Source organism: Apiospora aurea (assembly GCF_038362705.1).
Source record: "Apiospora aurea strain CBS 24483 chromosome Unknown utg000002l_segment0_segment0, whole genome shotgun sequence".
In the NCBI taxonomy this organism is placed as follows: domain Eukaryota; kingdom Fungi; phylum Ascomycota; class Sordariomycetes; order Amphisphaeriales; family Apiosporaceae; genus Apiospora; species Apiospora aurea.
In genome coordinates this window covers 4640587-4660618 of record NW_027117389.1, presented here as the reverse complement: position 1 = coordinate 4660618, position 20032 = coordinate 4640587, and the positions used below count along the sequence as shown (strand labels likewise).

Here is a 20032-nt window from a genome sequence, read left to right as displayed (position 1 = left end):
CTGCTGGATCATCGCGCAATTTCCGTCCTGCGAAAGCAGCGAGAGGGAAAAGGAGGGGAATAATCGACAAATGCTCAGTGCTCGATGCTCGATGCTCAATGCTCACAATGCTCGGGCGCAGGCTAGGTAACACCAAGAAACACTACTGCCCGACAGGGGTCCTCTCTTTTCCCCTTTCCCCTAAAGAGTGGTCGAGCTAGTTCCCAGCGAGCTAAAGGTACCCGACAGGCCGATAACCTCTGGCCAATGCCTCAAGCCACCAGGTACTTACTTATACTTAATCCGTCAGAAATACAGGGTCCCCCTCCCCCCCTCTATCTCAAGGAAAGGAGGCCAGTTGTGTGTCAAGGTGTGAGCGGGGTTTGGTTACTCAAGCAAGTCGTTGACGGTACCTAGGTTACCTACTACCAAATACACAGACCACCGACTCGGGTTGGAGGTGAGATGCCACATCGCCGGCCGCTCTGGAAATGAGAAAGGAAAAGAAAGATCTACCTACGGTAATCCATGATACAATGCAGGGCTTCCAGCTCATGCGTTCTATTCGGACGAAGTTATACCACGGAAGGCTTGCATCTGACTGTCAGATCCAACCTATTCATCAATTGACTTCAAGATGCGGCTCCTCGACGAGCTCCCCTCGCATTGGAAGGGTTTCGACCCTGGATACATGTACATAGGTTAAGGTGTCCCCATGTTCACTGCCTCGATGGCTGATCGCAAGGTTTCTCGTCTTTGTTTCAACCGCACGTGGCTGTGCATCTGATCTCGACGTCCATCCAATTCGCCAACTCCCTGCGCCCGCACTCTGCGCTCTGATACGTACTGTAGGAAGTTGAGCGACCGGCAGCACGCGCGTTCCATATGTGCGAGAAAGATCTTGAATCTCGGAGCCGCGCCACCAACTCCTAGTCGTATTCGCATCCCTCCTAAAGCTGTCCTGGCATGCAAACCGCAGCCCATTTTCTAAGCATACCCGGGCAATGGCGGTGAGACGGTAAAAGGACCATGTACGGCTGTTTCGAGTCACAAGCCATGCATTGTGTGGCAACCAATGCGACGAGGCTCAATTCGGGGGACATGCAGCGTTGAGGGTTAGGGGGTCTCCAGAAATTCCATTGGCACGATCTATCAAGGACGCCAAGAAGAACATATTGGCTCCTATCCTTCGGCTTCTGATCCCCGCTCTCATCAGCCGGCTTCCCCTCTTTAATCCCAAGTCCCATATATGTTCGTTCATCTTCCATCGCTCCCCGATATGATTGTGTGCCACTGTGTCTCATATCCCGCCGCACCCTCGGCATCTCCGGCGCCTCCGCTGTCAGCTTTACTGCAGGGGGCTAATAACGAACGCCGCCGGCCCGACGTAGCGCTCGCCGGAAACGCTGCCGTGGAACTCGAGCACCACCTCCGCCGGCTGGACCAAGTGGGACCCGGTCAGGTTGCCGCCCCCGGGCGTCGCCTCCCAGGTGACGGTCAGGGCGTGCGCGCCGCCGTCTTTGCCGGCCCGCCCAAACGACCAGCTGAACCGCGGGTCCTCGCACCCCGTCAGCCCCACCGCGGGCAACAAGTCCGGGCCCTGCACCGTGAGGCCGCAGCTGGTCGCGGAGGTCGTAGTGGCGACGTTGAAGCCGAAGCTATTGAAGGCGTTAACGACGGGGAAAGGTAGGTAGGGGGTTGGTGCGAATGGTATGGGACACGTCTTACAAGCAGAGCACGCTGTGCGGCTGGCAGCTGGCCGAGAAATTGGTGACATCGAACTCCGAAGTGGGAGTCTGACGCTGTTCAACGACCGCGCCCGAGGCAGCGGAGACGAGCGCGAGTGCAGTGGCAGTCTTCATGGTTTCGGCTTGGTGCGGTAGTTGTTGAGTTGTTATTGGACTTGTTGATAGGGGGCGGTAGGCTGCTTCACTAGAGATGATGGTGTAATGCGGTTCCATCAGAAGGCTCTACCAGACCACCGAGATGCCAGGCCCCTCTTATAGCAGTCCTCGTCAGTCCCGAGGTGCTGTTTTCATCTTTGCCGGTCTTACTCATCCCCTGCTCCCTGGCGCCACTCGCTTCATGGCTCCCCCTATGCGGTAAGGCCATCGCCACGGTGTCGGCATGAGACACATTGTCAAGTGGCAGGTTGCACCTCGTATTCGACCCAGTCACATACGATTTTCGAAAGTTCCTCGCCACGCCCTTGGAATATGCGCACAGCTAACAGATGGAGCTCCAGCTCGGGTTTGGACTGGCGATTACTCATGGCCATACATGCATGCTGGAGATGGCAATCCACGCTAGCCGGGCCGCTGTCGTGCAATACGAATGTCTGTCAGATTTGTCATGATAACCAGTCTCATTACGGATGTCTCATCTAAAAATAACAAAAGCCATTATTGCGTTTGTAACTTGTACACGCTCATTCTAGATCCCGCAATACTTCACCATCTCTTGGTGATTTTCAAGATCGGAAATGGTGTATATCCACCAGAGTGACCTTGCGGTGTGCTTCCCTCCCTCTGAGAGGTGACGTGCGCGCTCCAGCAGAGCCTTTTTTGGTGCTTCCTGGCTTGTCGTCACTTTGCTGCTCGTTGGGCCGATGCCGTAGAACCTGCATCAGTGATTCCGGAGATGGCTCTCTAACTTGGAAGGCTAGGTTTATTGTCACGGTGGGCATCGCTGGCGATCCAATCTTGGGAGGCAGTTTGACCTCTTGTGCGCCTGCCATATACGCCAGAGGGCTTCGGCCCCCATGTCCTTAGGAACGTCTCGTTGTTGTGGCTATGCGAGAAATGTGCCAAGCAATGATCAAGTTCACCGACAACAACATACAGTCACTGGCAGAGGAACACGGGGCAATCTTCAAAACCACCAGCGCGAAGGACATTATAAAGAAGCTAGAGTGTCGCCACGCTTCCGGCGCATATCATTATGCGGCCGTCCTGCTTTCAGCCTCAGATTCAGGTCGGATATCGCCGAGGCAGTTAAACATACTCTTATTCACATCGAAGAATGCGACGAGTTTTGTTATCGGGATGCGGCAAGAATAAGAAAAGTTTTATTTTACTTTCTAAGCAAATAGTATAAGTTGAGTACCGTTTTCCCTATAGAAATCGACATTTTTTAATATTTTCAGCAGGTTATCGATAGCTATAAAGTCCTCAGGCATACTGGCGCTTTTACTAGATGCTAAAGATGCTTCTATTAAATGGGATGCTAGCAGCGCCTTCGTTATAAAGAGGTTCTCTGGTGACGGAGTCGAAGATGGAAGTGCTACTATTATATTAGCAGAACCCATAGTGTCCGAGGTTTCTCCCCCAGTCTATCGGCTGGTATCTTGAAGAAGCTTTAAAGGCGGCGATTTCCGCTCTACAACAGGGATTGTGTGCCTGTTTCTTCGCGAGAACAGAGATCTAATCTTTCTCATAAAAAATCTAGATTTTATACCCGAAGCCGTATTTTCTAGGCTGCTTATTTCCGGTATATTATTTAATATATAAATTTATACTTAACGTAATCCACGGTCTAATTAAACACACGGTTTAATTAAACATTTTCTTTTAATTTCGTATAATTTATATTTTATACCTTATACTTTTACTATTTACGATAATAAATTAATAAAAAAGAACGATATATAATTAACGCTTTAAGCGCTTTAAAAAAAACCCTAAATTATACGTACGAACCGTAGCGCGAATATATAATATCCCTTATATAACCTTATATTACCGGCGTCGCAATAATATTTTACGATAAGATACGTAATCGCTAACGTAAAAACTTACGAATTTTAAAAAGTAATTAATTATATAATATATAATTAATTTAAATTCGCGATTATTTCCGCCTTAAATAAATAATGTTAAAAATATAGCGAATCGATTACTTAATCTATATAACGCGGGACGCGTCGGCGTTAACTAAGCCTTTAATTTTATATAACGATAACCAGATCTCCGGACGCGTTTTAACCGAAGAATCGATTATTAAAAAGTCCTTTATAAAAATCCCGATACGTATCGCGCGTAGTTTATTTTTATATAAAATATAATTAATAAATATAGAATTTAAAAAGAGGATATATATAATTTCGACGAAACCGAGTTTTTTATAGATTAAATCTCGTTCGAAATAATTATAACTACCTTTAATCAACGCGGAAGGCTTAAGGTAATATAGTAAAGAAATTAAGAATAGGTTATAATAATATAAAGCGTCGGATTATACGGTTACATTATCCCTCTATATATTATTTTTACCGAGAAAACGTACCTCTCTTCTTAATACGAAAATAGCCTATTACCGAAAAACTAGGTAATCGTAATTATTAAAAATAGCTAAACCACGAATAAAAAAAATAAAGACTAAATTCGATACTTCGATAAATATATAAAGTCTCGTACGAAAAATACTTACCGTCTATTAATCCTTAACGGCTATAAAAGCTATTACTTAATAACTTTCGAGCTTTACTATAAAAAAAACTCGATTATTATACTCTATATACTTTTTTATTCGTCGTATAAACTTTAACCTCTTAATATCGACTGTTTTCATACGTTAAAAAGGGTATACGGGAAAAAAATTAAAGGTCTTATATAGGCGTATATTACTTATATCTTAAAGGAGGACTTCTTACCAGCGTTTTTAAAAGCATTTTAAACGATTTTTATCGTTTCGAATATATAAAAAAGCTTTTAAAAGACTAGACTCGACCCGTATAATCCGGAATATATTATTTTATAATTAAATATAAAACTACGTACTTTAATACCTCCGGGGACGTTTTTTAGCCTACCTATTCCTTAAAAATTAAAAACCCTAAATAACTCGATTAAAGCTTAATTTTAAACCGAATATATTTGAAACCGTATCGTACGGCATTAAAATAACTCTTCGACGTCGATTTTAATTAGACTTAACTAAATTACGAAAAGTATAACGTAAATAATATACCGGCTCGCTCTTTTAAAAGGTAAAATAACCGTATTATAAAAAGTAAATAAAATATTTAACTAGCGCCGCCGTACGAAAAGAAAACGGCTATAAGATAAAGGATTACTTTATATATAAATTAAAAAAGACTTATAGTCTTAAAGGGACGTTAATAAACAGTTATAAGATAAATCGCGCCGGAGTAATAATCGTATAAAAAGGCTTAAAACGCGCCCGCGACGCTATAGAATTTACGGGGAGCCCAGGTATAATACGCGTACCTATTAAAATAATATAAAAATATTTAAAGAGGAGGATTCCGATTAATTTTAATATATTAAATACGTTATAGTGGAATTAATTTATATTTCGTTATACGAGGCCTTAAAAAGTGTTTAATTAAACTGTGTATTTAATTAAACCGTGGATTACGTTATATATAAACTTACGTAAATTATAAATTTAATAATTTAAGTGTTATAGCAAGTAAAGTAAACGAATTAAAAAAAAACAGAAAAAAGAAAAAAAAATAGAAAGAAATGACGAAAGGGTGTTACCTAGAGTCTAATTAATCGCATCGTATTACCCGTCTTATAAGACCGCTTAAACGGTCTCACTCGTCGCTATACACACTGGAGGCGAACCTTTCTATCCTTATCATCAAACCAGGAGGAATTAAACGAGACTTGGAACCTCGCCGCGAACGCCTTAACAACCAACGCAGTAATCAGAACAAAGCTGTAAGCGCGTCTCTTACTGTAAGGCTTCCACAGTCAGGTTTTGAAGTCTGTGGTACCATGTGTGATATGAACTTACATCTTGAACTTTGGTTGGACTCAGCCCCCAAATTGCCAGTCATTCGGAGAAACGCACAATCATTTTGCTTTTATTCTGGCAAACTTGCTCTGACACTGACATGTACTCTCATACCCATCTAATCTACTTCGCAAACTGATTTGCCCGTCCCTTTGACTATCTGCATGCCCACCATGTCTGACAATGCCGCGCCACAAGACTCGCCCTCGGGCGTCATACCCAAGTCCCCCTTTAAAAGGCTAGTCGACTCTCTGGTGCTAAGAAGGAATTACAAGATCAACTCAAAGGTGGCCAAGCAACCGCCCCCAGAAGAAGCCGGACCGGAAGATTATCTCACCATCCACAACCTGGTAGTTACACTGAAAACGGTGGATTTCTGCCAAAGCTCGACTGGTAGCGGCGTACGCGTCAAACAGCTGGAGCGGATGATGAGCCACTGGGAAGAACACGAGAAGAAGTTCCCCCTGGGCTGCCTCGAGGATGCCTGGTACGCGCTCCAGCCCCGGGATGTCGGCTGCCGTCCCGGGTTCATGGTCCGAACCGACAGGACCTACCCGCAAGTGTGGCACCGCCCAAGCGTCATCCGCGTGCAGCGGTGCTTTTACGGTAAGAGGGAACACGACGGTGCCGACGGAGTTACCTGCTACCAGCTGGGGACGATTTGGACATCGAATCGTCCTGATTCCTCCGACGTGCCGCCGCCGGATCCCTCGGGCGGGGTTCTGCTGTCGCATTGGACAAAGACCTGCTTCAAGCTGATGGTGGAGATGAAGGAGGATGAAAAGGGGGTACCTGGCTGTCCCGCCGGGGCAGTCTGGGTGGTCAATAATTCGGGGTACCACAGGAACGACATAGAAAAGGGGGCAAATACACAGCTCGAAGGGGTGCTCATGGCGCGTGTCGCCGACTCTTTCAAAGACCTGGTCGATTGCGGAAGGAGGTCGAGGTGGCCGAAGTTCGAGAAGGCGGATGCCGACTATCTCGACTACTACCCGTGTTACCAGAGAAATATTAGGGGGCCCATCGTCTGGAAGCACGCTCCTGATTATGAATGCTACTGATGGCCTAGAAGCAAATCTGGGTCATTTGCAATCTTTCTTGGCATACTCCTGCTTGTATAATCGAGGTTTTGTGTATGAAACCAATGGTCGACTTGGGTCCATATAGGACTAGGTGATTTATACCATACACAACTAATAGAACGCACGTGGCTGGTGTTTCGCCTTATTAAAAGCTGCGATATTACATTTAGGAAAGTCCATGATGTGACACAGTCTGCTATACGGTCGCTTTGCCATCTAGGTGACCTAGTATGCTGTAAACTACATAAGGAGCCCATTGTTGGACTGCACAGTACGTGGCCGTTATTACACGCAGCTCTATCCTTATGAGAATGCCACTGGCGTGACGCAAGCATACTGACAAGTAAGTTATGTTCCATTACCCTCAAGCTTCAGGGCTCGCCAAGCGCCCCCCCTGGATGGTTCCAGGGGCTCCGTTCTGCTACCCCGATTTCATGTACTTCAGCGCCCTCATTGCGATACGGCCTGCCAACTTCCAGCTCCAGTATTGGGCTCCCCAAGATCTCCTGACGGTTCAACTCTACCTGTATTAAATTGCCGCCAACGCCCTGCCGACCCACGCCAGACTGCTGCGATCCAGGAAGTTCCGGCTTCTCGAATTTCTCGTTTTGCCCTCGGGGGATAGTTCCATTGGCCGTGCTGCTGATTGAACGTCTTCGGCGCCTCCACCAGTACCCTAGCAGGCCTGCAATTGCCAATGCTGCCACACCGCCGACGACTGGTCCGGCCACTCATGCCAGATTAGGTGTTGTCGGCGAGAAAGCAGGGGTCGGGGTCTGGGTTGCCATTGTTGGAGTTGCTGGTATGAATTGATGAATTAGCCAAGCAGCCACGACCAAATAAAGCGTCGCGAGCAGTAGATATTACTTACACGGAATACTCTCAACAGTGAAATTGCTCGTGGTAGTAGGAACGTCACTAAAGAGAGACTTGGGCAGCTCTGAATATGTAGTAATGATGGTCCAGACTGTAGGCTGTCCATCAGCTAACGTGTCGGCCTTGGTTAGGACGGCAGTCTTGGGCGCAGGCGCAAATAACGGATAGACGGTCTGCTTTGTCACTACACCTAGCTCGGCACTTATCACCACAACGGTCGTGATCAGGCGGCTGGACGCCGTAGTCAGCTCGAGGGCCGAGGTATCCGAGATTGACGGGGTCTGCAGCGAAGTACTTCTTGAATTGGTCTCAGTTGTTGGTGGTAACTCGACGATGGGAGTGTCGGTAACCGTTGGATTATGAGGCACTGCTGAGCGAGAAGGTATAGGCGTCACAGCACTGTCGCGGTAATAAAGGTATTGATCTAGCTCATGGTAGCTCGAATTGTGCGCCTGCACGCACGATCTGCATGCTGCTGCGTATACTTGGAAGGGCGAACCATTCGCGCAGAACAAGTAAGACTTCCCATCTTTTTGGGCTTCGAGATAAGCATTGTCTTTCATGAAAACAGTAACATTCTCCACTGGCTAATTGCACGTATCTTAATGTGGCCACCATGCTTACTGCAGGTATCGTAGCAGTCAGGGTCGACTTTCGCGCTGGTACTCATGTTCGTGATATTGGCCGAGTTGGCAATCCAAACTGTTGGAGGCTTGCGACGGCGGTGGAGATTCAAGATGAAACATGGACTTTCGAGGGCAATGCGGACAGCGAAAATGCCAGCTATGCTTACCATTTCAAGTATCCCCCGACAAAGTCCCTTGCCTGGATCATGGTGCACATTGGGGGTCTCACGATTGAGACAGGTCGTATAACATCCGTGTGTGATTGGGCTGTTTCGATGTACATAGACATGCCTGTTCAACATCGCCGTCAGCAGCGTCTCATGCCAGCGAACACTGAAGGCAATATATCGCCTGGCTGAACTAGCCTAAACCACCTTACAAGTTACTGGTCGCGCCTATCTCTGCAGTATGACCATTTCACATGGCTCTAGCAGCCGTTTGAAGAAGAAGAAACATCATTTTACTTGAAAAGACAGCTGTCCAATCAGAGGAAATATTCGTTTGACCAGGAAGAATCTTCACTGATTTTGTACCCGAGTGACTCGCTCATCGTTCCCGGCGATGGCAGGTCTAGGAGCATGTGTCACCCCGATCTCATGTACGCCATAGTCCTGTACGTTGGCGCCTTTATTGCGGTACGGCCCGCGAGCCTCCAACTCTTGCGCCGTCGGCTGCCCGCTGCTATTCCCCTGCAGCTTCGCGCCCTGCCCTGATCCGGCAAGCTCTGCTTTCTCTTTCCCGTCTATCTCTTGAGTCGCCCCGCTGGCTGTGCCCCTATCTCTGCGCCGGCGTCCTCTACGTCTCCACCAAAACCCGAGCACGGCCAGAATAATGATGGCTGCTACGCCGCCAACGGCCGGGCCTGCTACCCATGCCATGCTCCGCGTCGACGACGTGGAGGGAGGGTTTGGAACGGATGAGTCCGCTAACATGCGGCGAGTTAGCCAAGCAACCAAGACCTGAACAGCACGTTTTGGGTAATAGAGGCTGCTCACAAGGAGTAATCCCAGTGGCGGAGGTGGTGGTACCGGAGTCGCCAAGGAGAGACTTGGGCAGCTCAGAGTATGTGATGGTAAATGTCCACGTAGTAGTCCGTCCATCACCCAGCGTACCGGGCTTGGCCACGACGCTAGTGGCGGGTACTTGAGCGTACGACGTATATACGGTCTGCTCCGTCAACACCACGGTGCTGTGGTCACCGACCACGGCTGTTATGACCACGTCAGTGGTGATGATGCGGCTGGACGGAGGAGAACGCGTAGTGAACAACGCCGTCGAAACCACTGGTATTAATGTAGAGCCAGACGTCCCTGCTGAAAATACATTGCAGTAATCAGTGTATCGTGAAAAATAAGATAACAAGGCAACTGCCGTCGCGTTGTTGGTGTTGGACCCGTGGATCTGCACACACGAGTTGCACGCTGATAAATATAACTGGAAATCCGAATCCTTGGCACAAAGCTGGGGACCCTTTCCGACTTTCTGGGCTTGCAGGTAGGCGTCATCTAACACGGTAGGTTAGGCGTATGTGCTCATTGGCCGGAAATATATCATCATTGCTATCAAACTTACTACAGGTAGCATAACATATTGAGGGTATAGCGCCAGATGGAAGACTACTCCGTCTTTTATACGTAGGTCTCTGAGTCGCCAACGGGAATGGGGAGGATTCCCACATTCTCCTGCTGCCATCAAGCTTTCGTTGATCCATGTCGTATGTACTAAACCGAGAATCAGAACTGAAGTATGAAATATTAATGGTTTCTTTCTTAAAGTCTCGGTTTCCTGTTCTGTGATAGATTTATCGAGAAACGTTTAAGCACCATAATATTCCCACTAGATGTGATGATCCGAAGGTACGAGTGAAATGAAGGAGGGCAGAACAGGACTTGAGTTAAAGAAAGGACAAGAGCGCACTTTATTCGCACACTTTACTCAATAAACAAGATCAACGCCCCTTACTGATTGCGGGCTCGCATCGCACTGCATGTCGGTGGCTGCGCTATTGAGACAGGCTGTGGAAGACTCGTACGTTATTGGGCTACAGCCCCGACTTGTCTGCTCGGCGACATTGGGTTTCACGAACATCCCAGACTACAAGCCAATCGGATAACCAAACCAAGAGAGCACCAAATTGGGAGCCCAAAGTGGAATGACGTCTATGTGAACTGGAATGGTCGTATTCAGCAATAGTTCCGCGGATTATGAATTGGAAGAATAGAAGCATCGAGTTAGAGGAGTTGCAAATGATCACATCAATGTACGGACTCGAATCAAATATTTCTAGTGATAATATAAACTGACTGTAATTCTCATGTGAAAGCAGTTGGTGAAATACGCGCAATGAGGCCGTGGCTTGGGAAGATCAGTCACACTATCTTGCGCTTTCTGGACTTGAGGGTGGTGTTGAGCAAGACCAAAAAAGGGGTTAGCCAATAGTGGTTTAGTAGTACAACAAGCTACCCAGCTTTCGGCTACTTAGTTGCCCTCAGCATAAACTTCTCCACCAAAATACTTTACTTACTGGGGCTGTAACTCAGTGGTAGAGTGTACGCTTTGCATTATGCAAACCACGTGTGATTGCGTAAAGCCCAGGGTTCGATCCCCTGCTGCTCCAAGACCATTTCGATGGACGACTCCTTTTTGCGTTCCATTCCGTTTTCAGGCCGCCTTCCCCGCCTTCTGGATTGCGGGTTATACTTGCAATTGCTTTTTGTTGGCCATCAAATGATTGTTAGGTTTCCGAGGTTTCTGATTGCTTCGGAGCTAGGCGCCTTCTTACAGGTGACTGATAACGATAGCCACTATCACACTGTGGTGATGCGTCCGTTACCGTGGATGTCAAAGGTCGCAGTATTGAATCAATCATTTGACATTGCCGGGGTATCTATTCTACACATCTGCTCTTGGTTATACACACCACTCCGACTATCTTGCAAAGTAGTACGCCGGTGGTTCGAACAAATGAGCTCACCAAATCGCCGTATCCTGCCGTCATGCCCCGTTTCATCCATCACCTCACTCACACAGAAGCTTGTTCATGTACACTCCATCCACATTTATAATCCATTCGTATCTCATCCCAAGTAGGCCGGACCCAAGAGAACAAAGGCCACCCGTGAGATCAAGCCTGCCTTTTCAGATGGGGATGCGAAACTACTTCCCACCTCCTCCAGCCGGTTTACGGTTCATGAGGTTGCCAAAGAACTGAGCCAGCCGTTCCGTGTCGGGCTTGGAGTCAACAGGCTCCTGTTCGACCTCGTCAATGAGGCTTGGCTCGGGAGACTGCCCGTATGCTTGTCGGTCCTGTATCATTTGTTAGTTTGAAGCCCCCCAAGAACGCATCCGCGACCTTGTGCTCGAAATAGACGCGCCAGGGGGAACCATACCTTAAGCCTCTGCACCATATCGTCAGCGTCCACCTGAATACCTCCCATGTTGAACTGCACCGGTCCGATATGGTCACTGATAATCTCATCCGCAGCGCTGATCTGCGAATAATCCTTGCCGCTCTGCTCATCCACCTTCTTCTCGGCTTCGAGTTTGGGCAACTGCTGCGCCAGGAACTTCTGCGTGTCGGCCGGCTCCACCTCGAGCCTGGTCGTGGCCTGGTGCCCTTGGGCGAGCTGCAGTGCATCCAAGCTGGTGTCTTGGACCTGCTCTTCGTACAAGACCACGGCGGAGCCTTCAGGTTCGGCCACTGGCTCCTCGTTCGCGTGCCCGTTGGTCATCATGGCTTCCTCGTCGTCGTTGCCTTCGGCTGCGCCGTTCGCCCCGTTCGTCGCTGGTGGCTGGTAAGGGTCGTGGTCGAGATCGATACCCCAGCCGAGACTAACAGCATCGGTATCGAACCCTTCGCGCAGAATGCGGATCTTGCTCCAGGAATCCCAGTTGGGCGGCACCACAATCTTGTCGCGGTCGATGACGTTGTGCTTGATCGGTTGTCGCTTCAGCAAGGAGTGTATTCCCAAGCTGGCATGGACGAGAGTCTGAAGCGGCGATGCCATGGTGGGTGACGTATAGATAAGAGAAGCGCCGTCTAGTCATGTCAGCAACTTGATGTCTTAGAAATTGGCGAAACACTTACGCTTGAGAAGAACAGTACGAAGGTATTGCAACACCAGATCAAACTTCTCTTCTCTCCAACCTTGGGTCTTCTCCAAGTAGTCTATCCTTTCGGCCTAGTATCTCGGTGTTAGCGTAGGTTTCACCGGTGCGCGAATAGTGGCCAACATACACCTTGGCAGACCACACAGAGCGGCAGCCCCAGGCCATCCTCCCATTCACCAGGACCCAGAGGCAAGGCTATGTCGCCTTCGGCCGGGACAGCGCCGGTGCCGTCGAGGTTGACCGTGGTGCCTCCTCGGCCGCGATCCTTCCAGCCGATCATGACCTCCTCCATGGCGTCCTTGCAGTCGAGGCTGAGCGAGCCGATGACCTTGCGGATCAGCAGCACCCACTCCCGTAGCTGTCGCATCCATAACCACGGTTGTGACCAGTCCAGAAGTATTACTATTAAAGTGTTGGGTATCGTTTGCGGCGTGAGCAGGGGCTTGACGAGAGACGTAAAGGAGGGCGACGGGTTCGAAAGCAGATAGAGCGAGACTCGGGCGAGGACATCTAGAAGGCCGGGTTAGCAAACGGGGGGCCCGCCAATGCTTGTTGAGCAGTGTTCCTCGAGCTCACCATCCTGATCCGCGTCCATGACATCGTAGTATGTGTAGCCCAAGGCGAAGCTGTTGGCGATGGGGGGTATCTTGTGGCTTTGGCGATCGGCACTGCGCCGGCCGTCGTTGTTGGCGAGGCCGCCAATGAAGTCCCGCTGTGACTCTACCGTGCCGCCTGTACGTCACCGCTGTCAGCTGGACTGTCTGTATGCAACGTTGGAGGAGCGATTGTGTGTCGTACCGAGGACGAGCATGTTCTTCTCGGGCAGGCGCTTGCCGCTGGCGACATTGTCGAGCATGGAGCTCCACATGTCCTTCTTGGGCTCTCCATTCTTGCCGTCCGACCCAGAGCCGACCGAGGTGGAGGTGTAGGTGGAAAAGCGATTGGTGTTTGCCGTCATCTTGGCCGTTGACCAGGCGGCTGCATCGGGGTACTATGGTCGAATGGTGAAGCTGTCGTGGGTGGGTTGCGACTGGTCGGAGCGCGGCCGTCAGAGTGGCTGTCAAAGTAGCAACGCGTAGTATCGTCGGGTGGAGGAATAAAGTTGCCTTTCCGGCCGTGACTGGGACTTGGATGTTGGACGGGAAATTGGTGGGGCAGGCAAGACCGGGATCAATTAAACACAAGACAGGAAAAACAAAAGAAGTACGATGTCACTTTCGATGGGGAACGATGCCGTAGTATATCATACAAAGAAGCTGGCGGGGGGATTCTAGTTTGAGGGAGAGTATTTGCTGTACAGGATGCGATGCCAGTCCCAACCAAAGGACGGGAACTTTTACACTATCGCGATGTGATAATGCCTGACCGACCCCAAACCTCCTTCATTGTTCAATCAATTCCGCCAGGGGGTGGTTGACCTGCGCTGCAGCCTTTTCGGGACCCTGGCTCCTGTGTTTTGGAGCTTTCCCGCTGCGAGAATAGTGCCTTCGGATGCTCAGGAGCTGTGTCGCGGGCGTACTTAGCGAGTACATAAGCTGCCCAAAGAGTGCTGGCGCGGCAGGAAATTTGGCAGGTGACGGCCCGACGAGCATTGAAGCGAGCTGCTGGAGTTGATTGATTGATTGATTGGTTTCGGGGTAACCTAACCTAGGTACTGCTAATCTCCAAGCTTTTGGCGGGGGGCTGGGGGGGGGGACAGCCCAGCGATACAGCAGTACTTCCAGCCGCTGATCCCTGCTGGATACGCCACAAGTCGTACCTGGAAATCTCAATGGGACGTCACCTTGCTGCAGCTTGCTTGTCCATTTTCAGCCTTGCGACAGCCTCAAAGAATATCTTTCGCGATCAACTGAACTTCCGTGCCGAATCACTCGACCAAACAATTTGCTTGTCCCTTTCTTTCCTTCGCAACAACTTAATGCTAGGGATGGTCTCGCCGATTTGACTTCCACCTTTCTCCATCCCAGACGGATATCCTCCTCCGCATCGCCGGAAGAGGCCCTGCAGCAGCCTCGAGCTATCTAACCCAACACCACCAACACCCAACCTGCCGCCACCATGAACTCGATCCGCAGCATCCAGCAGCTCAACAAGCGCGAGCTCGAGGCCGGCATCCACAATCCCAACGCCTCCTGGCACGCCGACTACCGCGACACCGCCTTCGTCTCCTTCGGCGGTTTACCGTTCAGCATGTCCGAGGGCGACGTCCTCACCATCTTCTCCCAGTTCGGCGAGCCCGTCTACCTGAAGCTCGCGCGCGACAAGGAGACGGGCAAGTCCCGCGGCTTCGGCTGGCTCAAGTACGAGGACCAGCGCAGCTGCGACCTGGCCGTCGACAACCTCGCGGGCGCCGACGTGGGCGGGCGGCTCATCCGCGTCGACCACGCTCGCTACAAGATGCGCGACGACGAGGATCCCGAGGAGGGCCGCGTCGGGTGGGAGGACATGCTGCGCCGGGAGAAGGCGGCGGCGCGTGGTGGCGATCCGGACCGCATGGACACCGACGAGGACGAGAGCGAGGAAGAGGAGGAAGTCGTGCAGAGACCCATGCTGCAGGAAGAAAAGGAACTGGCGCGGCTGCTCGAGGAGCACGACGACGACGACCCCATGAAAACGTTCCTGATCGAGGAGAAGAAGAAGGAGGTCGAGCTGGCAGTGCAGAAGTACGAGAAGAAGGACCGGAAACACAAGCACCGACACCATCACGGCAGCAGCCACGGCCACCACCACCACCACCGAAGTCACAGGTCAAGGCGGGATGACAGCGAAAGCAAAGACCGGGACCGGGAACGTGACCGGGACAGCCGCAAACGGTCCAGGAGAGACGAGACCCCTGTCGCAGATGAACGGAATCGGGCAGATACACCCGAGGCCCGCGAACGACACCGGGACCGAGATGGCGAGCGAGATCGCCGGTCCCGTGACGATGGTGACGAGCGCCGCGAGCGAAGGCGTGGTGATAGCCACAGGGAGCGACGAGGCGATGGCCGCGACAAGGATGAAAGAAGGAGGAGAGACCGGGATGGAGGAGACGACTCCCACGAACGTCGTCGTGAGCGTAGGCGGGAGCATTCGGAAGAAGACCGCGATAAAAAGCACAAGTCGTCACGACGCACGAGTAGGAGCAGATCGCCACGCCCGAGGAGAGAGAGATGAAATAATTAGCCATGCTACGTAGCCTTGATTCGCATCATGATATACCACTTCCTGTCGTCGCCATTGACAATCGATGCTCTGTTGTATCTGTGTCCGCTGCTTTCCCCGAAATCCGCTCAAGTCCCTGGTGATGGTTCGCTAATTCAGTAATAAGTATGTAAAAAAAATTCCAGCCCTGTTAATCTCCAATTGTGCACCCCTATCCCTCCCATAAGTATGTGTTGTCCGCCTTGATTGATAACCCCCTGAGTACATTGATCCTTGACGCCTATCGCATGCAGCAATCCCGTAAACATCGACTTGACTTGACCCCAAGCGCCGACTCCGACAACAGGCTCTTCTTGGACCGAAGGCTCTTCTTGGACAGAAGGTTCTTCTTGGATTGTTGCCACCTTCCCGCTCTGTCTCTCCATGTAATCGCGTAGTTGGTCGTTCTAGTTCCCAAGGTAGCGCTTCCAGCCCTGCCGATAAAGGACCGTCTTGCCCTCCTCGTCGGACAAATTGTACTTCTCCCACCTGGCATCGCGACCGGCCCCGACCACCAGCAGGCTCTCCTCGTCGATCCAGCCAATCACCCCCTTGGGCGGCCTCGTGGTGCCCAGGACCGATGCTGGTTCAGGGATGCCGGATCCGCCGGCCGTGGGCGCGTCGCCCGCCTCGAACCGCGCAGAGGCGAAAGAGTAGACATCGGAGAACGGTCCAAACGGGAGACTGGACAGGATCCCCCATTTGTTGGTGGCATCTCCTCCAGCCGCCGATCCGCCGCTGTTGCTGGCCACCCCTATACTGGGCGAGTGCGGTGATGTCGGACTTGACGGCGCTCCTCCCCTTCTCCCCGGACTCGGCACGTCGAAAATGTGTAGGCTCCCCTTCGCGCTTGTGCACGCCAGCATCTGGCCGCTCGGGCTGAAACGTAGCGAGTAGATGGTCGCAGACTCGCTGCCCCGCCGCCGCTCGGCGATGCGCGCGCAACTTCCCGTGGCGAAGATGCGAATAATGGTCCCCTTCTCGCTCGCAGTGGCGAGCAGCTCGCCGTCCGCGCTCAGCTGCAGCGCCTGCAGCCGGCTCGTGTGGGCCGGGATGATGCTCACGTTGTCGGTGGCGAGCTCAACCACCTGGACCTGCCCCGCCGTCTGGCCGGGGAAGACGAGCCAGCGATCGCTTAACGCGCAGAGCCCCTGCAGGTTGTCGGCGGTCTCGTACTTGGCGAGCGGTCTGGGCTGCTTCTCAAAGGCGTACACGCGCACGCTGTTCTGGAGGACCACGACGACGTGGCTCTTGGAGATCTGCACGCCGCGCACCGCGGTGAGCGTGGTGATTTCCAGGGCCACTTTGCCCTTGCTGTCGTCCCAGATGATGACCTTTGTCTCGGGAAATTTGGGCGCGCGGCCGCCGCCGACCAGGGCGAGGTAGTTGGCGTTGCCCATCATCTGGACCAGGCCCAGACCGGCGCTGAAGTCCCGCACTGTCATTAATTGGCACGTCTTGGAATTGAATACTGAGTTTCGCATGTTAGTGATGACAATACTTGATCATTTCTTTTCTCGGAAGCAAGAAGCGATGACGTCAATGCAGCGAGCGATATTGCATTGGTACACACTTACCACAGAAGCCCGAGTCGAGGCCGACGCTGAAGCGGGAGGCATCGTTGTTGAAGGAGACCGACAGGGCCGACGGGTCCTGCGTCGCCTCTATCGGTGGACGCGTATTCATGGCGCAGACGGATGTGAGTGTGCGAGGATGCCTGGTGGTGGGTGCAGGTGGTGGGCGCAAGTCCAAGTCCAAGTCCAAGTCCAGCTGCGAACTGGCGAGAGCAATAGTCGGGAATGACGGGATGAGCAGGTTAGGTAAGTGTAAGTCGACCAACTGCTGGAATGATAGAGGGCGAGATGCGATATTCAATCAAGCTTTGTCAAAACAACATATCGATATCATATAACCAGGCGCTTGCTGCATAGGTACTCCCAGTGCTGACAGGCTACCTTTGAAGCCTGGCGCTGGTTGTGGTTGTTGTGCTGCGTGGTCCCCGTCCGTCTGTAAGTAAGCGCAGGACCTGCTGAGGGACGGACAGATTGATTGACTGAGGCCTGGGGAAGATGCTGGCTGGCCTCGCAATCGCATTCACTTGATGCCCGCATAAGCGACACTTATTTTTCCGTTTAGGAGGCGAATGAGCGGAAAACCAATATATAATACGCACTCATCTGTTGTACCGAGATAGAGACAGTCATCCAAGGGCTTGGGGGGTTACGATATCTGAGGTGTAGGTAGCGAGAGCCAGTGATGCTGTCTACCGGGCACGCGGCGCTGTCGAAGCTTGGTGCTTGGTGCTTGGAGCTGCTCTGGCCCCAGCTAACCTAGGGACTGTGGCTCATGCTTGCCTTGGAGTGCTGCATGAACCCCCCGGGCCCCGGAATCCTGAAGCGGCGACCAGGAATCAGGATCAGGATGGGGGGGGGGGTTGCTGCCAGCTGCCAGGCAATCAACCAGTGTCCTTTCTACACGAACTAGAGACCGGTACGTACCGAAGCATCTTATTGATTCATTGATTAATAATAAGCTCACGCGCCCCCTCCTACAGGATATCCATCCGAATATTAAGCACATGCCATGACCAGTCAACATTACAGTACATTAACGATACCCACCGCCGTGGTTTCCTTCTCGTCTTCTCTCCAGCATGCATTGACGATACCGGACGCTTTTGCCGGGTGGAAACGCAACGTTTCTTTCAGAAGAGAAGAATCATTTGATTGCCGCGAACAGGCGCCTGTCAACTTCGGTTCGTACCATTTCGACGAAACCAAGCGGGAAAGCCCTGTTACTACTGAAATTCCATGTCTCGACATGCCAATCTCTCTCTCCTGTCTGAGTGTCTCGTGTGTGGTGTTCTTTTTGCTTGCATCCTTCTTTGGAAGGGGGAAAGGGAGGCAGGGAAGGGGACAGACAAGGAGGCCAAGAGCGAACGGGAAATAGCGGCGACCAGGGATCTGCCCGTTTCGTTTCTAGCGTTCCGTCGTGCCCCTGAATTCGTTGAAGTTGCTTGTGGAGAACATCCAAATCGCCATTTCCCAAATGCGACCAACAGAGATGACTGACTGACTGCCAGTCGAAATGGCAGGCACGGCAGGTCAGAAAGAATACGTGATGGCTTTGGCATGTCTCATCATCCTGCGGCTGGCCACCGTAGATTTTGGTGTAATAGCAGGTAGCTAGCTTTTAGGTGCTACTCTTATTATTATGACCTTGGATGCAGTCACGGCATAATCATCCGCAAACCAATAATTGTCATCAACAGTAAGTAGCAGTAGGTGCATATCTCCTTTGCATTGTACTACTACTGTACCTACGGCGGTGTTATGAGAGAGAACGAGTGCAGGACAGGACAGGACGCTGATCAAATTGAATTGGAGGCATGCAACTAATAACTGCCTAGCGGGCGGGCAGTTCTAGCGCCCTCCACCAATCGTTCCCCGACTCTTCTCCCCTTCTACAGTACCTGCACTGCACTCCAGCACTCTGTCCACTGCCCATCTCGCTAGCAGCAGTAGCCGTAGTGGTACCTTCTGCACTGTTGCACTCACTGGGCTACTGGGCGCACAGGTGCCCGCCCGCCATCCCACTTTTCCCGCTGTAGCCAATCGTCCGCGCCCATTCAGTCCAATCAATTTCCTTCCCTGTCTGGCCTGGCCCGTTCGCTCGTCCCTTCAACAACCACCCGCCCAGAAAAAGTCCCCTTTTTCGAGATTACGCCGTCGCCAAGTCTGTCTGTCCAGTGTGCGTGCTTGTGCTTGTGCTTGTGCTTGTGCTTGTGCTTGTACTTGTGCCTGCGCCTGTGCCTGTACCTGCAAGTGTGTCGTGTTGTCAATTGCAGACTACCGACTCTCTCTCCCAACCGCAGGCCATCACCAATTTTTGGTTCGTCTCCAGTTGTTGTCTACCGACCATCCACTCTTCACCACCACGACCGTTCCAACAACCACCATTATCTCTCCTTCCTTTCGTTTTTGACGGTATTACGGGATCTCTGTTTTCGATACCCGTCGCTGTCGTTCTCGGCTCTACCTGCGGTCCTCTTTCGAACCCATCCATACCATCCACACGCGCCAGCACACAGTCCGCTGCCCGATCCGACGAAGCTTTGATCGGCCCAGGAACAGAATAGTCCAATATGTCGTCCCCAGCCGTACGTATCTCTCGAGACCCTCTCTCCTCTCTCTCCTATCGCACAGCAATCACCCGCTACGTGTGCTTGCTTGGGACTGCAACAAGATAGCTCAGGAGCCGTTAGCCCAATTTTCGTGTCACTTCGCTCCCGGCACGTCGCATGCACACTTCTTCCCCCAAACCATCGCTGCTGTCTGTCATTTTCACCGCCGACTTGAAACAACAAGTCGGACTCCTCGCCCATTGACAATCAACAATCGCTTGCCCCCAACT

The 20032-nt window shown here is 51.5% G+C and overlaps 8 protein-coding genes across 8 annotated transcripts; 3 read left to right on the top strand and 5 right to left on the bottom strand.

Moving 5' to 3' along the window:
* Positions 1-1327: 1327 nt before the first annotated feature.
* On the bottom strand, positions 1328-1841 carry PG986_003805 (uncharacterized protein; the record flags this gene model as incomplete). The annotated part of the gene is made up of 2 exons (XM_066840027.1): positions 1328-1637; positions 1708-1841. 2 exons carry the CDS (start codon positions 1839-1841, stop codon positions 1328-1330), a joined length of 444 nt encoding a protein of 147 aa, XP_066705091.1.
* Positions 1842-5915: 4074 nt separating this feature from the next.
* PG986_003804 (uncharacterized protein) lies at positions 5916-6803 on the top strand (the record flags this gene model as incomplete). Its single annotated transcript, XM_066840026.1, has 1 exon — positions 5916-6803. The coding sequence occupies one exon, from the start codon at positions 5916-5918 to the stop codon at positions 6801-6803; it is 888 nt and encodes a 295-aa protein (XP_066705090.1).
* Positions 6804-7195: 392 nt separating this feature from the next.
* Positions 7196-8253, bottom strand: PG986_003803 (uncharacterized protein; the record flags this gene model as incomplete). The annotated part of the gene is made up of 3 exons (XM_066840025.1): positions 7196-7542; positions 7696-8124; positions 8163-8253. 3 exons carry the CDS (start codon positions 8251-8253, stop codon positions 7196-7198), a joined length of 867 nt encoding a protein of 288 aa, XP_066705089.1.
* A 63-nt stretch (positions 8254-8316) lies between these two features.
* On the top strand, positions 8317-8685 carry PG986_003802 (uncharacterized protein; the record flags this gene model as incomplete). The annotated part of the gene is made up of 1 exon (XM_066840024.1): positions 8317-8685. One exon carries the CDS (start codon positions 8317-8319, stop codon positions 8683-8685), a length of 369 nt encoding a protein of 122 aa, XP_066705088.1.
* Positions 8686-8844: 159 nt separating this feature from the next.
* On the bottom strand, positions 8845-9915 carry PG986_003801 (uncharacterized protein; the record flags this gene model as incomplete). Its single annotated transcript, XM_066840023.1, has 3 exons — positions 8845-9251; positions 9439-9566; positions 9899-9915. 3 exons carry the CDS (start codon positions 9913-9915, stop codon positions 8845-8847), a joined length of 552 nt encoding a protein of 183 aa, XP_066705087.1.
* Positions 9916-11482: 1567 nt separating this feature from the next.
* Positions 11483-13394, bottom strand: PG986_003800 (uncharacterized protein; the record flags this gene model as incomplete). The annotated part of the gene is made up of 6 exons (XM_066840022.1): positions 11483-11632; positions 11716-12365; positions 12414-12507; positions 12564-12946; positions 13013-13168; positions 13235-13394. The coding sequence occupies 6 exons, from the start codon at positions 13392-13394 to the stop codon at positions 11483-11485; spliced, it is 1593 nt and encodes a 530-aa protein (XP_066705086.1).
* A 1100-nt stretch (positions 13395-14494) lies between these two features.
* PG986_003799 (uncharacterized protein) lies at positions 14495-15592 on the top strand (the record flags this gene model as incomplete). Its single annotated transcript, XM_066840021.1, has 1 exon — positions 14495-15592. The coding sequence occupies one exon, from the start codon at positions 14495-14497 to the stop codon at positions 15590-15592; it is 1098 nt and encodes a 365-aa protein (XP_066705085.1).
* Positions 15593-16026: 434 nt separating this feature from the next.
* PG986_003798 (uncharacterized protein) lies at positions 16027-17305 on the bottom strand (the record flags this gene model as incomplete). The annotated part of the gene is made up of 2 exons (XM_066840020.1): positions 16027-17090; positions 17197-17305. 2 exons carry the CDS (start codon positions 17303-17305, stop codon positions 16027-16029), a joined length of 1173 nt encoding a protein of 390 aa, XP_066705084.1.
* Between the last annotated feature and the right edge of the window lie 2727 nt (positions 17306-20032).